At 31.1% G+C, this 17,535-nt stretch overlaps 2 protein-coding genes across 2 annotated transcripts; one reads left to right on the top strand and one right to left on the bottom strand.

The window, feature by feature from the left end:
• Positions 1–1,106: 1,106 nt before the first annotated feature.
• Positions 1,107–5,614, bottom strand: LOC131851005 (ribosome production factor 2 homolog). Its single transcript, XM_059201429.1, has 5 exons — positions 5,472–5,614; positions 5,174–5,389; positions 2,816–3,089; positions 1,947–2,088; positions 1,107–1,393 (listed from the first exon to the last, which is right to left on the bottom strand). The coding sequence occupies exons 1-5, from the start codon at positions 5,492–5,494 to the stop codon at positions 1,131–1,133; spliced, it is 918 nt and encodes a 305-aa protein (XP_059057412.1). The 5' UTR covers positions 5,495–5,614; the 3' UTR covers positions 1,107–1,130.
• Positions 5,615–7,639: 2,025 nt separating this feature from the next.
• LOC131850977 (organic cation transporter protein-like) lies at positions 7,640–17,061 on the top strand. Its single transcript, XM_059201395.1, has 6 exons — positions 7,640–7,728; positions 7,823–8,178; positions 13,836–14,226; positions 15,280–15,687; positions 15,832–16,075; positions 16,372–17,061. Coding segments are annotated over exons 2-6 (1,473 nt in total). The 5' UTR covers positions 7,640–7,728; positions 7,823–8,177; the 3' UTR covers positions 16,801–17,061.
• Positions 17,062–17,535: the final 474 nt, after the last annotated feature.

Consider the following 17,535-nt stretch of genomic DNA (forward strand, 5'->3'; position numbering starts at 1 on the left):
CTGAAAATGAACTACCTGCCTAGGTAGTTCATTCCACAATCTAAGTGTACGCTGAAGGAAGTTCTGAGATCACTTAGGTTCTAGCGTGTGGGGATGAATTCCCTGTCGATGGTGAATAGCACTTTAAAATCGAACATCACCGTATGAGTGTATATTACTTATAATTTACAAAAAAAAAAAAAGTTTTATCAATATAAGTAAACGGAAGACCGAGTTAGACTATTGAGTTTTCCATGGTAAAGACACGCCATTCTGTACAGCGTCATTAATGTTTTTATTATTTCATTTAGTGGCAAACGAGCTCACGCTCACCTGATGGTAAGTAGTAGTCGACACCTATATAAATGAACAGCAATACGAATTTAATATTATCATGACGCATCTATGCTGTAACTTAACTGCCATTCAAACGCTTCAACAACAAACAAGTCACAAGCAAGTTCTCTAGTGGCTGAAATAGATGAGACAATATTAAGATAAGCTAAAATTTAATGGCCACTCGTGTTCTTAGCAATAATTCTAAACTTAGCTTGAAAGCCTTTTCCGTATGTAAGTATAATATCCGCAACCTCAGAAAACTTTATTGACATCATATCTAAATCCTTAAGATTAAAGATTTCATTAGTTATAGAAGTAGATCGGAATTTATTACTTATTTTGGCTATTATACCTAATAATTGCCTTAATAGTCAAAGAAAATGTATATGCTATTATTAACAAATAAATAATTACTTTAGTGAGGCATTCCCGTGTTTTATTACAGATTTTTAGACATACAATTACTGAATTTAAATATTATATCAATTTTGTTTACCAGCTCAAAAGGCGGGGATTGTTTGAACCTGGCATAATGCAATATCAGTTTCAGAGAAACGAACCGTGCAGGTACCGAACACATCATGTGGCAAAGGGAAAGCAGCAGTTCTCAGGACTCATTTCCCGGTTGTAGTTTTAACCGCACATGTTTCCCTCCCAGCCTAGAAGTCTAGTAAGAGCCTACCAATTATCTCCAAATATCATTTTTTATTTGAATTATAGAAAAATATTTAGACAAAAAAGCACTAATATTAAGATCCTATATTTAGATATAAATTAATAAACAGATATAACATCTATGTATTTATTTTGACTCATTCTTTTGCTTTCGCCTTCTTTTTTAATAGCATCTGTTTTCTCTCTTCTGGAGTTTTCTTTAATCCTTTCATCTTACGTGTTTGTAGTTTACCAATGTCCTGTTTGCCAATATGGATACGACCCAATTTAGAACCAAATGCATCTCTAGATATATTCTTCTTGGTACCTTGTTTCGATTCTTTTGGTACTCTACAAGCCTCTTTGTATAGATCATCTGCTGCTAGTTTCGTCCTTCGAAGTTTAAAATCTATAGAAGGTCCTGAAACAAATATTTGCATGTTACTAATATCTAGAATGTAATTGTAAATATTGATGTTCAGTTATGTAAATGGAATGGCAAACATGCTAACATGTCACCTAATTCCAAAGGAATGTGTTATATGAAATAGTATGCCCATTTACTATTATATATTAGTGTTTCAGATATTCCTTCAGATATTTGCAAATATATCGCAAAATTTTAGCAAATTGGTTTAATATATCTAGTTCCAGATTTATTAATACAGCGAAAATAGTTAAATTGTTCAAACAGAATGTTAATTGTTGTAAATTATGAAACATTTAACATATGTTATACTAAAAAATATAAATTACAAATGACTTATAAAACATGTAAATGATACTTTGCATTAAAATTTTAAATAGGCATTATTTTCTAAGTGGGTGGTACATTCAGTAACAGTAATAGTTATTCCAGTATTATCAGAGTCTACTGCCAGTTTACCAAATATCCCACAACACAGTGTGCTTTTTATACAGGCCACCAGCAGCTCATTTAAATATTAGTTAGTATGGATGAGTTTTATACATACCAATTTCATCGAGTTCAATTCTAGGAGTTCTCTGTCCACTCTTTTTCAGTAATATTCTATATGACCTCAAGTAAATCATTCCATCATCTGTAGCAGTGAAACTGAGAGCATGTTCCAAGCCTTGCAGCCTAATTGTATCCACCTGGAAGTAAATATTGTCTTAAATAAGTGTAATATAAATAGTAATTTTACATTTGAGGCTAAAGTTTAATTAAAATGTAATTAACACTAGCTTCAAAAATTTAACAATATTACAAACAAAATATATAAATATCTATAGAATACTAGCTGTCACCCAGTGGCCGAAGTTCAATCATAATAATATAAATTATAAGTTTAAACATTATTTAGTTTCCATTGTCAAAGACTTTTGACAAATATTATTAAAGACAAACAATATTAATATATTATCAATTTTACCACAGCTTTAACAATATGTATGTGTGTAATATTTTTTATTGATTTAATGTATTTTCTATACATTATTTAAAAAAACAATTTGCATACTGCACTCCTCTGTATAGGGCAAAATTTCATATTCCTCCAACCGCTCAATTTTCATAAAAAGGAGTATATAGTTATTACTTCACATATTAATATGTAGATTCAACAAATATTTGTCACATAGAAATAAATAAATGATAATGAGAAAAGTAAATGTGTATTGGATACCCAGATTTTATAATACAAAAAGTTTTTATATTCATTACATGACAATGCCACTCATGGCTATAGCCATCAAACCAAAGATTTAAATGGTGTGGCAAACAGTATTAGAGTAGTCTGAAAAAATAATAATAAAAAAATATTGAAATGGATATAATAAATATCATCATAGAAAAAACTATTTATATTTTTGTATCACAAACCTTTTCTCTATGAAAGAAATCTATGAACAGTGACCTCAACCTCTTTAAATCCAGATTTAGATCCCAAGCTGGTCCATTGAACAACAGACACGGCTTCAAGCCAGCTAGCACTTTCATATTTTGGAATTCTGACATTGATTTAAAGTTTTCTGCTCCAAGCTCTATCAAGTCCAATACATTATAATTAAAAGTTCTGCCCAGTATTATATTGTGTGGACGCTTCTTGCTGTGTGATCCCACACCAAATAAAGCTGCATCCTTCTTGTCGCACATTCTAAAGAGAATAAAAGAAATTAAAATATTTTAACTTGATTGGTGAACCATAAAGAGCATATGTACTTCAATAAGCTGTCATAAGCTAGTAGATCAGAAAGGTTTTATTTTTCTTTCCTATCTGAAACCAGCTCTAAGCAGATCTGCTCCATAAGAATCCTATGACTCATTACATTGTATCCCTTCTCACTTCTCCCTTTTTAGTTGCTTAAGGTAGTGTTTTTGTAATAGTTGAGGAGCCAATTGATTTGGTTGGTTACAAAAGCACTGTTTATATTTAGTTTTGGAATTGAGTATCTCCTTTTTTACTGTCAGAAAGTAGATGGATTTTTAATGTTGAATCCACTCACATGAAAGTATGTTACCAAGACATCTGCTCATAGCCATGAAGATTTAATGATACGGAAACTAAAATGATTTAAAAGAAAATTGTCAAGTACTGCTAAATCAAATTCATAAGCTGAAGTCTAGGAAATTGCAAAACATAATTTACAATATATTTGGTAGATACCAAAAACAGATAGATAAAAATTTTATTCATGTTAAAGGCACACACACACACACAAGGCACTGTAATAATAAGAACAAAAATAAAAACATATATACACATTACATTAGTGAAGTTAAACAAAATACAATATACAACAAATATACAGATAAAATAAAATGTAATACAGATAACAAAAAACGGTATGTGTAACGTAGTGTGTGCATAGCCCATATGTAAAAAAGCAGCACCTCAGTGTATTGTTTGCAGCATACCACTGATATTCAGGCACTGCCCAGAGACATACGCGAGGACGCATGTAACAAGACCACAGCTTGTAAACAGCACTATTATATTATCATAAATATTAATATATTAAAAAAAACTATAATAAAACAAGAAATAAGAAATACTTTTATTACTACAAATGTACATACAATACATGGCAACATAACCAATGTAGTAATAATCTAAATACCAATGTAGAAAGAACTTGCTACAGTATATTTCGTATATGAAAACTAGCCAAGCAGACCTTAGGCTACAGTATATTATCCTAAGGTATAAGAAGAGATGATATTTTATATTGTTATAAATACATTTCAGGACAGACCATTGAACTTGGCACCCATTTAGATCTCACCTCTTTTGTCGTAGAAGTCAACAATCAAGGCATATATCATAATATTAAACTCGGCTATCATTTCACATTTATGTTTTTGATGGGATATCATTACTTTTTGTACACAAATTATACGAGGTACTTATTTATAACTAAATTAATACCAAATTATTTTTGATAAACTACTGTATTTTCATATGTTTTCGGGGTATATGATATTTCGACTATCCTCTTAGTTGTAAGTATGAGTATATTTTAGACAGAATCTAAATTATAGCAACTTCTGTTTACCGCTCAATGCAATATTTGAAGTTTGCTAGTTATCGACACTGATGTGAAGGGGTTAACGTAAATTGGTAAAGATCGACGTTTTCATACAATATTACTTTCCGTCCAGTACAAGATGAGCTATTTTTGCCAGGGATCAATGTTCATTGGTGGCTATCGAAGTTTTCATAGTAAGCGTCCAATATAAGTTGAAATAGAATCAATTAAAGTGAAAAATTCTAATAAAATGATAACAATTTACCAGTTTCAGATTTTTTCCTTTATATTCACCTAATTACCTATCTGCATGCCAAATTTGAACTTCCTAGGTCATCTGGAAGTGGGTTATAATTTTGATCTATAGTTGATCAGTGATAAAAATGGCGATATTTGGATGTTAATATCTAAATAACGGTTAGAGATATGTTTATGAAATTTGGAACATATATTTATCTCGCAAGTCTCAATATATGAACTAAATTTGACAGGTTTATGTGAAAGAGTTTTTGAGTTATGAGGGGGTCAAAAGTGGCTCCAAATGGTTCGTGTAAATATACACACGGTGCTGCTCGCCAGTTCTCTTGAAACTCGGCTTGACACGCTACCGCGTGTCTTGTATAAATATAGAACAGCTTGCGAAATGTTAATTAAATTTAGTTACTGCAATTTATTGATTTTTTGGTTAATATAATAGAGAATATAATCTTACTTTTCTATGATGGTGGCATCCTCAAAAGGTACAAAGTCATTTTTACGACTGAGATATGCAGCATCTGGTTTTTTCAAATCGTAGATGTCTTTCAAGAGTTTCCTTGTTCGTTCTGAAGGATTACGGCCTTGAAGAAATATACACTGTTTCGGACCTTCGATAGGTTTAGGCGCCTTAGCAAGCAAAACTTTTTTACCTTTCCGAGTAGTAGGTTTCCTGAAAAATGTAATGAGTTTGTAATAAGTGAAGGACCTATATTATTAGGGGGTTAAAATATAATAACATTAAATATTAATACTTTATTCTTTGCATAACTGCCATTTTATAGGTAAATTATTTGATTATTTCTGCAAATTAATTATATTATTCCAATTTAAACAATTCACACGTGTTTTAGTATTTGACAGAATTTGACTTGTTTCTTAGTTTCGTTTTTTTTTTTTATAAATTTCACGGCTTCGGATGAACTAGACAGATTACTAAATCACAACATCTAACTGCAGCAGCAATATACAACTATAATGCTAATCTGGTTCCGCAAATGTAATACAACGGATGAGGAAAAAGATAGCAGTATTTTGGTCAAAATAACTATTTCAAACCCTATTTAAAAACCGCTACTGCTTTTATAGACCACTAAAATTTTAAATGAATGTCACTGTCATGACTAATTGGGGGGATGTTTAAGTCAATGTTACCCGATTCAATTTTTTAACAAGGTATAGAATGATAAAATACATTAATATTTAACTAAATAAGTAATAAAGAAATAAATAATCGTATTTTTTTAATTTTACTGGAAGGAAACACTTTCCAATTCGTTTTGTACCGATATGTCGGCGGTAGTGTCAAATAATAGAAACATAATCACAATAGGTACTAGTAGAGGACGTGACGCGGACGTAGGTATACTGAATATTTTGCAAAAAATATTGTTAAAAATGAATTAATGGAGTTACATAATTGGCCCCCAATAATCGTTTATCGAATGAAGAATGTTAATAGGTATGCCAAATCGGTTGAAAATTTGGTATAGTAAAGCTTGTATGTATACAAACATATTAGTTTTTGTTTTAGTCAAAAATACCTTTTAGTTTTAATTTTATAAGCATTTAAACTTACGATAAATTTCGAGTCCCGCTAACAGTCACGTGACATGTGACATCATTTTACAACGGTCCGCTCCGCTTAGTAGCGGAGTCGCCGAGTTTGTGCAGTATTTTGTTTCAGTCTCATAATGAAATGGATGTAGGAAATAGATGCACTAATTATTTATCAACAAATACCTAGTGATTTCGTTGCCGCCGAAATGCGAGGAATAAAAAAGTAAGTTAACTTTTCTTGCTATTTAGAAAATTATTTATCTGTTTTAAAGTGTTTTGTTAAAAAAAATACCCAACTGATATCGTATTGCAAGTATTGCAACTCAAATAGGCAGAAGTACTAAACCTTTTAAATTTTACGTTATAGAGAACAAATGTGTGTTAGAGTTTTATAGGTACGTATGTACATATGTGAATATAGGTACCTCTTTTAGTAAATTTAACTAAACACATATATTGATTTATTGCAAATGTAGTGGGTTAAACAGATGTACTAAACCTTTTTTAATTTTCATTTGTCTTATTAATAGGCCGTTTTATTTATTTTTATTTGTAACTTATTCCAAGTCGGCAAGAGACGGCTTTGCTGATCATGCTATCGGTTACATATAAGTAAAAAGAGCAGTACATTAAAAACCACGAAGTTTTAAATGTAACTTGCGAAGATTGTGCCGCCAACAGAGGCTGTAAACGTACTATAGCATTTTTAATGTGGCTACATCGTCGAAGAGAAGGACGTAACGACTGTTATCAAATTTGTTGGATTTTTTTGTGGTTATAATAAAAATAACTATTACTTTGGTGGTTGTATCTGTACGTTTTGGCATAACACATGATTTCCTAGTATTTGGTTTGGTTATTTTTGAAGGTATTTATAATTTCTAATGAAACGTAAGACGACTCCGTGCTGAGAGCGCGAGCAGACTAAGCGACTGTTGTACTATGACGTCACACCGTCACACGAGTCCGCATCGCACGTTTACTTCTATAAATCAGAAACTAATTGACGTATTGAAGTAATTCTTTCACTTATATTTTTTATTTTTGACAGAGAATATGGAGGAGCTAATAATCAAAATTAGTTAACATTCTTCATTGTCATCAATATTTTTTTATATTAATGAATCGTCTAATAAAAAATCTAGTCTAATAAAAAAGAAGGTTTAAAATAATTTATAAGTTATTCTTTATGTAGGTATTATGGCCACAATTATTTTACAGTATATAAAAAATAGGGGTGTAAGTTTGATATTACGACTTAAAGTGAAATTTGTAAAAAAAATTGGAAATACGTCATAAGTGATTTGTCCATTGTTGACTCGTTTGTCTTCATGGATCCACTTGAAACGGCCTACTAGATAATATTCTGATCTTTTTTTTATTGATGAATGTGAAATTGTGTACCGCCCTGCGCTAACGGCATATGCTGACGGGGCACTAGTGGAAGAGCATGTAATCAGATCAGTTATTCCATCGTAGCGAATTCACCCGTAATTGCGTTTACATATTAACATTGGTTTACATACATAATTATATTGGTTTCCAGGGGGACAACGAAGATCTATCTGACATAGTACCTACATTCCTATCAATAGGTGGCCCTATTCCTAGTAAGTTTTAAAACCACCAATAAGTTTTAAAATGTACAACATATAAACAAACCACATATGTTTACCGTAGAAGCTTTGTTCCAATTTTTAATGGACGTCAGCCGTGTTTCGTCACGGAATACTGTGTATCTATATTATGCAGTAAGTGCTTATCCGGAGAGCCAATTCGTGTTGGAGCGCGGCGGAGATCGCTGCGGCACACGACATCAAGTCAAACTCGCCGTTTTGTGTAACTACTCTTTTGCTGCTGGATATATTTTACAAAATTGATCAAAAAGAAGACCACTCAAAAGTAAGCCCGCTTTTATTAGATATTAATTATCTGAATCTTACGTTAAAGAAGGGTCTTTAATGTAACGGACGTAATATTATTGAATTTGACAGAAATCTGATATATACCTAGCTACCGAAGAATTAAAATATATATTTTTTATTAATTTAAATTTTATTAGGAATAAAGTCAGTTATATAATGTGATCGTAATGATAGTATAATGTGATCATTAAATTGTGCCAGGCTTCTTCAAATGGCAAAAATAAATTAAGGAAACTACCCATATTTTTATTTGAAATATGTTCTATATAGTAATAATAATATGACATTAAATTTATGCATGATATTTATGTTCGGGGTGTGTACTACATAAAATTCTACTAACTTGCATAATATGAATTACACTATAAACTGTATACTTATTAATAGGCTACAAGTAATTAATAATTGTTATTAATAGGGTACAAGTAACTTATTACCTATAATTAATATACCTTATAAAGCTCTATCTCTAGATATGATGATTTGCGTTTGACGTGATTTGCTTTATGCCATATTTAGCTCTAGCCAAATACATAAAACAGCATAAAATAAAGAAATATAATATGATAGACCAAGAGAAGGATGGCCATTCTCAAGGTCACGCTGCCGAAGGTAGGTAAACATCGTTAACAAATTAATTAGTACAAAGATTGACCTCGCCCTATTTTCTGTAGCTCTATTTCTACTATACATTAGATTTATTAAAGGGCAAATGGAATAACGAAATTTTCATTCGTCTATTGTATATTGTCTCTTCAGATTTTTTAACATGCGACTAATAAGCGGACAGGGTACGTGATGCTAACTGTTTACCGTTGTCTACAGATATCTATAGAGAAGGATTGTCAGTTTACACCTTCTTCATGAATGGCAGTAGGTACTGGAAGAAGATATAAATAATATTATAAAAAATAGTGTGATGCGGGTAGCTATACAAAAATACGTAAAAAATTTGGCAGTATTGTCTTACCAAAAAAAAGTATTTGTTCAAAGTTAAAAAAAACACTGTTTGTATCCACTTGTTAAGAGTTCGCTTTGATCGTATAAACTAATATCATCTACCATAACAATAACAGCATGAATATATGACCGTTATGAATTTGTAAAAAGTGTCGGCAACCATTCTGTTTCTTTATATATACATATATATATTCCCTATATGTATACAGATATACTATCACGACAGCTATTCCTGATGGGATAGTCAGAGGCATTGCCAATTATCGTCGTCATGGTGAACGTAACATTTGACATGCCCAATTTCGCTGGCTATATTAGGATTCAACGTGGCAAGGGGCATCCAAGCCTACCGCCGCACAATCATTCACAATATTTTTTTTTATTTAACGGCGCTGTTTTCTTCATCGGACAGTCAGACAAAAATATAAATTGATACTAATTTCTTTTTCTGTTGTTTTTGTGTGTCGGCTAAATTTTAATTCACACTCTTCTATTAATACGGGTGTAATATACATATGATGTCGCCACTAGAGATATCTACTTACATAAAGGAACATTACAATATATTTTGTATAGGCAACGATTATTTTTTTTATAACACGCGGCTGACTAATCTTAAAGATTATCGCCGCCCATGAGCACCCGCAACACCAGGGGAGTTGCAAATGCGTTGTTGGCCTTTTAAAAAGGAATAAGTTCTTTCTTGAAGGTTTCAATGTCGTATCGGTTCGGAAATACCACTGCTGGAAGTTGATTCCACAATGTGTTTGTTCGTGGCAAATAGTTTCTAGAAAACCGCACTGAAACTACTACACTACTACTATCTGCTAGCCCGTCAGCTTGTTTTTTATTTCAAAATTGATGTACTCATTTTATGAATATTTATATATAACATATTGATACAATATTATGGTATCCTATGTCCATGAAAATAATATTCTTCCTGCCTTATCGTTATTCTCTAATAAGACTTTTTTTTAATTGACGTTCATAAATTAAATATTCTTGTAGGATACTTTAGTCACTTGTACAAGCTAAGTTATTTGTATTATTTTGTTACTTTTTTCTCTAGATATATATGATTTAATGAAGACATGTAAAACAATGGAACATGAGGATGATACAATTAAGTACAATATATACAATTAATTTAAATTGATACAATTTATTCAATTCAACTTAAATACAATTATCTCTATGTCTATCTATCTTAAAGGTATTGATGATAAGAACATATCAGCAGTGACAAGAGTCAAGGCACTATCCTTGCTTCACAGGAAAAGTTGTCATTTTGTTTATGTTATTTACTTATTGGCAACTTCCGCATGATTACCTACTTACCTACTAGCAATGTCAACTTCTTTCACATAATATTATTACTTAGTTAACATTAGTTAATCATAAATATATACACTTTACCATTCTATGAAATGGCAATTTTGAGAAAACAAGGTAATCAACCTAATATAATTTAAGCTCACTTAGTGTGTGATTGACCTTTTACTATCAGACTATCAAATATATAACGCCGTATATGTGGTAATAAAGCAATAAATTACATCAGAATCTGAATTTATGTAAGTGTCATGGCACATAGGTAGTGCGTATATATGATACTTCAAATGAAGTTGCTAAATCTGAAATTATTAAATGTTATTTAATCGACGTATTTATGAATTATTAAACTGTTGCTCAACATTATAAAGAAACTATATCTTTAGTAACTTCATTATAATCAATTAATTACAAAATTTTAAACGTATTTAATAAATCAAATCTGTAGGTACCTTTAAACATGTAGGTATTACAACATTAATCTAGTTATAAATAATGAAATATAGATATCAGTAATTATAAATAAATAATTTATTACAAGAAATTAAGAAACAAATAGCTTGATTATACGTAATTCATTTTTATACGTGTAGATTTTTACAAATTTATGGAAAATATTAAAAATGTCAATACAACTTCATCATACATAGTAGGTAGATATACACGCAGATGACCAGACCAGATTTTTATCTACATTAGCGCCTCCGAAGGAATTATGAAATTGGAATGTGTATAATTAATAAACTGCGACTACTTAAGTCGCAGTTTATATTCCACATTAAGTAAAAATACTACATATATACACATATTGGCAAGTCCTGGTACAATATAGAATACGTGAAATGTCTGATTTCGACCGTAACGTAATGGATTATACTCAAAAGAATATTAAATATATTATATTATTAAATATACGCTAATTACATAAATGTATGTAAGGACCTAACTACCTACAACCTTAACAATTTGACTAGAAAAATATTTTTCGCAGAAAGCTAGTTCTTAATGTAGAACAAGCTTTTCACTAACAGTGGCAAATATGAGATGAAATGGAAATATAAATAAAAACTTGTTAAATAATCTATTTTAGTTTTATACCATTTATCGTAGTTTTGAGATACTATATATACATTCATATCAAGTACGTGGGCTGTTCGCTCAAAAAATGTACACTGCAACCGGTTTATCAAATTTATAAGGAAAAACGTTACAAATTTATATAGAAAGCCACGCGCTTTCGATATCTTGCTTAAAATGTGACTATATACTAAAGTTGGAATTTGAAATTTATTATCGCAGGGTTTAACGTGTTGTCCTTGTTCATATTCAAATAATAACAAGAAATTTTCAACCTATGGTGGCATCAGAAAAACTTACTGTATATATACATGTACAGTATACATGTTTTGAGGATTCCTTTTAAATTGATTTGATTGCAATTTTTTCCGAATAATTGATTAATTTCTAAAATTTTATATACCTATATTTAGATATAGGTATATAAAATTTTACATAGAATAAGATTAGCTTATTCTGTGTTTTATTTTGTGATTTATATTCTTATCAACATTTCTAATAATTATATGTGGCAAATAATAATATAAAATTTTTATTTACTTTATTCAGAACTAAGTAGGAATAAATAATAATATTCATTACATATAGTATATCAGCACGCTCTACATTTTCTTGTATAATTCATGGCATTGGCACTTAAACTCGATACTGTTGACATGCAGACAGACTCACATAAGAAAACTAAGAAGCATTAGTTTCGACTGCTATGAATATGAAACAAGTAATTTTGTTTCCCATAACACATATATGTAGAACACAAGACTATCCTGCACCTAAAAAAGAAGTTTTACTGAGTACCTACTCCAATGAGTAGGTAAGTAAGTTAATACCTACTTACCTACCACATATTAATTAGAAGTTGATTCTAAAATGTTATACATAGATAAGATATATTTCCTTATGAAGTACTGTGAGAAAAGCAAAATAACGTACTGGCTCTACAATATTTGTAGAATGTAGTGTCGACATTTACAATGTAATTTTTTTTTTTCAACTATTAATTATACTTAATAAATCTAATAATTATCTAATGTAATATTTACTTAAACATTACAATATCTTAATGCGTAACACATAACATAACCCATCGTAGGCCAACAGATACTCCTGTATGAAACTCATTAGTAGCAAGCAACTCAAGACACACTTATGTCGATTAAGGGTTTCAATGCTATGTGCATGGCGCCGACCCTAAAACCTAAATAAAGTAACCCCAAGTTTTTATAATTGACTGGTTATCTCCTAATATCTGCGTAGATATTGTAGGTCAAGTGGGAGATATTTTATTAAACTGGTGACTTGTTATCAAGCGGAGGCTTGGCTATAATTATTAGCATCCCAATGATAACGTTAGATTGTCCGCGACGCGCAGACTCTTGGTTACGATACACTCGTGTCAGCTCGGGTGATTCAGGGGTCACATCCATTGTAGATACATATTGATAAACATATTTACTATTTCTGAGAAATACACGATTACAAATTTTCCTACGTCGCTATTCATACACAGAAAGTACCGAAACCAAATCCTTTTGCCCATTATCAATACAGGCACGTGTAGCAGACATGAGTACACAATTACACATAGGTACTTTGTAGACGAGGAAAATTATATCAATGTTGTAACCCTATATCATTTAATTTTCAATAGTAGTAATAAAAGCTTATTCAGCTAACTATATAACTTATGGCAAAAATAATTAAAATTTAGTTAATATAAAAGTTAATAAATGTCAGACAGGGCTTTTTTAAAACAAGTATTAAACTTTACATACAAAAAAATCATGTGTACACAAAATGAAAACCTACAATACATAACTATTATCCGCAGGTAAATTACATAATTAAACATTCATTACAATATTAGTAGGTTATATACACACATAAATACTTTGAGTACTATCTCCACAATATTTATTACTATGTTATTTAAATACAAAATGGTCAATATTACTTTGTTCATGATAGAATCATTAGCAGAGGCCGTGAAATGACAGTAGATAGGGTTCTTCAGACTTCTACGCAATTAAATATCTCACAGTAATTTATACCAATTATTGTACTTATTGTATTGTATCTATTCTTGGGACTAATAATTATCTTTTTCACTGAAACTATCACTTATAACAGAGATCTAGATTTATCAAACACTATTTTAAACCATTAGATATATTTACAAACAGTTGAGATAAAAATATGCATCCCTAATTAGCACCGATTTCGACTGATATATTTTTAAACTATGTTTATTCTTGATTGCAGTGTTGGAGAATGAAAGAAAAGATATAGAGAACCAAAAAGTCAATGAAGATCCATTAACAAAAGCCATAGGTGCCATTGGCAAATGGCAAATATGGATATGTTTCGTGGTATTTCTGGTAAAGTTTCCTGTGGCGTGGCATCAGATGAGCATCATCTTTCTTGCCCCACCGGTGAATTTCACTTGTGCTTCTGACCAGAGCACTGAAACCTTTAATAACATATGCAATGCCAGCTGTACAGATTATGAATATGACAGAAGTATTTTTAAGGAAACAATCATATCACAATGGGACTTGGTGTGTGATAGACATTGGATGAAAAATTTTACTCAAACGGTATTCATGCTCGGAATTCTTGTGGGAAATATGGTCTTCGGTCATCTTTCAGATAGGTGAGTATAACTCAACACAACATCCATACCAATGTGCAATAGATACATGTTGGTACATTTAATTAAATAAATTGGCACATCCTGTCTGTAAGATGAACTCACAAAGATGTTCCGGATAGAAATACTTTACTCATTGATTGTCGTCCTGTTTATATTTCTTGAACAATTGGCGATTTTATTATTGTTTGTTTATTTATTTTTGTCGATATAAATATGTACTATCATTTTTATATTATTAAATAAATAATTATTTATAATGTATCTAAAACTCACGCCAAGTAGTTAGAGATATGTAGATATAGCTTAATCTGAATATATATAATATTATAAACACGAAAGTTTGTAAGTATGGATGTTTATTTCTCTTGCACGCAAAAACTAATGAACGGATTTTGATAAAACTTTACAATAACATACCTTAGGTTTCAGAATATGTAACATATAGGCTATATTTTATATTGAAATTTAAAGCAAGTGAAACAGCGGGCACAGTTAGTAAGTCATAATTACGGATTTTGCGACTGCATGTCTGCACCTACTCTGCGTGTAATTTTTTGCGTATAAAATGTGCAATGGAAATTAAATTTCATAATTTACTTTTTACATATAAATGTAAACGTAATAAAAAATATTTTTGTTCTTATTAAATTACTCCTGTGGATAGGTAATTAAGTTTTATAAAATTATTAAAGTTATTTCAAAAACACTAAATATCTTGGATTTTAATAACTTTCTTTCATTTTTTTCAAAAATAGATGAAATAATAACTGTGGTTCCAGATACAAATGTAAACCTACATTTCCCAAATGTCGTTTAGATAAAGTCAATATGTTACATATTAATTCTATAATCATGTAAAATATATAATAAGATACCAGAAGATGTTTTGGATCTACATTTTATGAAATAGATTTTATTGAGAAATACTTAATATGTTCGTCGTTCGTTCTTCGTTTACAATTGTTCAACTATTGTAAACGAATACTTCGAATAGATGTCCATGTATGACTTGAATTCTTCAGGCACGGCATTTTAAATATATTTTTATTGCAGATTTGGGCGACGCATGCCATTCCTTGCTGCCGTATTTCTGCAACTTATAAGTGGAGTGGCAACAGCATATTCCATTAACTGGTACATGTTTACGACACTTCGTTTCCTCCTAGCTGTTGCCACCGGAGGCACTATGGTCACAAGTTTCGTACTCACCATGGAATTGGTTGGCGCTAAATACAGAGAATCTGTAGGAATTATCTACCAAATACCCTTTAACTTGGGCCATTTGTCATTAGCGCTATTTGGATATTATATTCGTGATTGGAGTAATTTCCAGTTAGCCATATCATTACCTTCAGTAATCTTCCTCAGTTATTATTATCTGTTGCCTGAGTCACCAAGATGGCTGTTAACCGCTTCGAAAACAGAAGAAGCTGTCAAAGTTATGGAAATTGCTGCAAAAAGGTAAATTACGGCACTTACCATAATAATAGTTATACTAATATATTAAGATAATAATGAACAAATTGTTTTATATGCTGTAAATCATACTAAACAATTTTGTTTTAAACAGAAATATTTAATGCCTCATCTCTTAAAATTTTCTAGAAATGGTCTACCTACAGAGGGCATTGCTTCATCGATTCAGAAGATGGCAGTTGAAATTAGCAACAAGCAGGAAGAACATGCATCCTTCTTAGCACTGTTTCGAAGGCCACGGCTACGGACGCGAACAATCGCTATATGCTTCAATTGGTTCGTCTGCGGACTTTGCTTTTTCGGAGTATCACAGTATATTGGACATGTCTCTGGAAATATTTTCACTAATGTTGCCATATCTGCAGCTATACAGGTAATTAAATTTATAAAAATATAATATGTAGTTGATCAAAATATTTTTAATATTACGTTGGCGCAATAAATCTTATCGTAGTTATCTCTTTATGGTAAAATATTTATAATTTTATTACAGCAAAAACATGACTTTACAAAAAAAATATTAACCTGACCCGTATTATCAATACCATTACCGGCAATAGCCAAAATTTTATTGGTATTGACCTATAACCGACAACTCCACCTCACTTTATTACTCTTACATCAATAATGATAAGTATTCTGGTACATTACTGTCTCTTTCTGTTCCAGGTTCCCGGAACTTTAATATCCATATATGCTAATAGACTTCTGGGCCGCAAGATCACAGTCATCAGTGCCAATTGTATTACTAGTTTGAGTTGTCTTCTCATCAACTTCGTTTCACAATCAGGAGCACTTCACTTATCACTAGGTTGTACAGGTTTATTAGGCATGAGTATATCCTTCGCTACAGTTTACTTATATGCAGGAGAACTTTTCCCAACTGTGGTGAGAAATTCGGGTGTGGGATTGTCTTCAACGGTTGCAAGAATTGGGTCCATGGTAGCTCCTTTCGTGGCTACTTTTTCTCACACAAGCCCGTGGTTACCCCCAGTTGTCTTTGGTATAGTTCCTTTAATCGGAGCTGGTCTTTGCTTCTTATTACCTGACACCCGCGGAAGAAAACTTCCTGATACATTGGAAGAAGGCGAAGCATAAAAGACTAGATCTCGTACATTAAGCTAGCTTAATCTAATTTAAGTATATACTAAAATATATAAGAAATATATAAGAATTTAAAGATATTAAAGTATTCTTGTGTGCCTTATTTAGTGTGTACCTGTTCTTTAATTTAGCATAATTTGTTAACGAGATTTTTTGTATACCTATGCAACGAAACCTGTTCAAATCCTTATAATGAAAACAAGGAAAATATTTCAAGGTCACCGGTTTCTTTGTTTGTTTATTTTAAGGAAACCGAGATTACTTTTATTGTACTTTTAAGTAGGCTGTGATATTTAAGATAGTAAACATGTTTTTTCTGAAATTTTGAATTTTTATTATAATTTTTAACATGTAACCCGTTTAAATCAATCCATTTAAACGGGTTGGTTACATTGATTGATGAGTTACATGTTGTTAGACCTACAATGACAGTCACTGGCAGTTTTTGTATTCTTTTTATCCATATTCAAAATATGATGTTCTTTATATAATTTTTATTTCATATTACTTCTGTCACAGCGCTCTGCAATAAAAGACGTCTGTTAAAACATCTACCTATTTTCATTAATTTTTACTGGTTATGGGCAAAAATGTTTCAACCTAATACTCAATCCATGGAATCTCAACGCGGACCGGCTACCAGTGCATCGGGAAACCCATTTTCTGCAAGTGGAAGTTTAATCCCAAGTGGAATCCCGCCGATCCCCAAGTTGGAAGGACGTAGCAATT

Source organism: Achroia grisella, unplaced genomic scaffold (genome assembly GCF_030625045.1).
Source record: "Achroia grisella isolate CSIRO2021 unplaced genomic scaffold, CSIRO_AGI_Agris_v1 utg780, whole genome shotgun sequence".
Classification (NCBI taxonomy): domain Eukaryota; kingdom Metazoa; phylum Arthropoda; class Insecta; order Lepidoptera; family Pyralidae; genus Achroia; species Achroia grisella.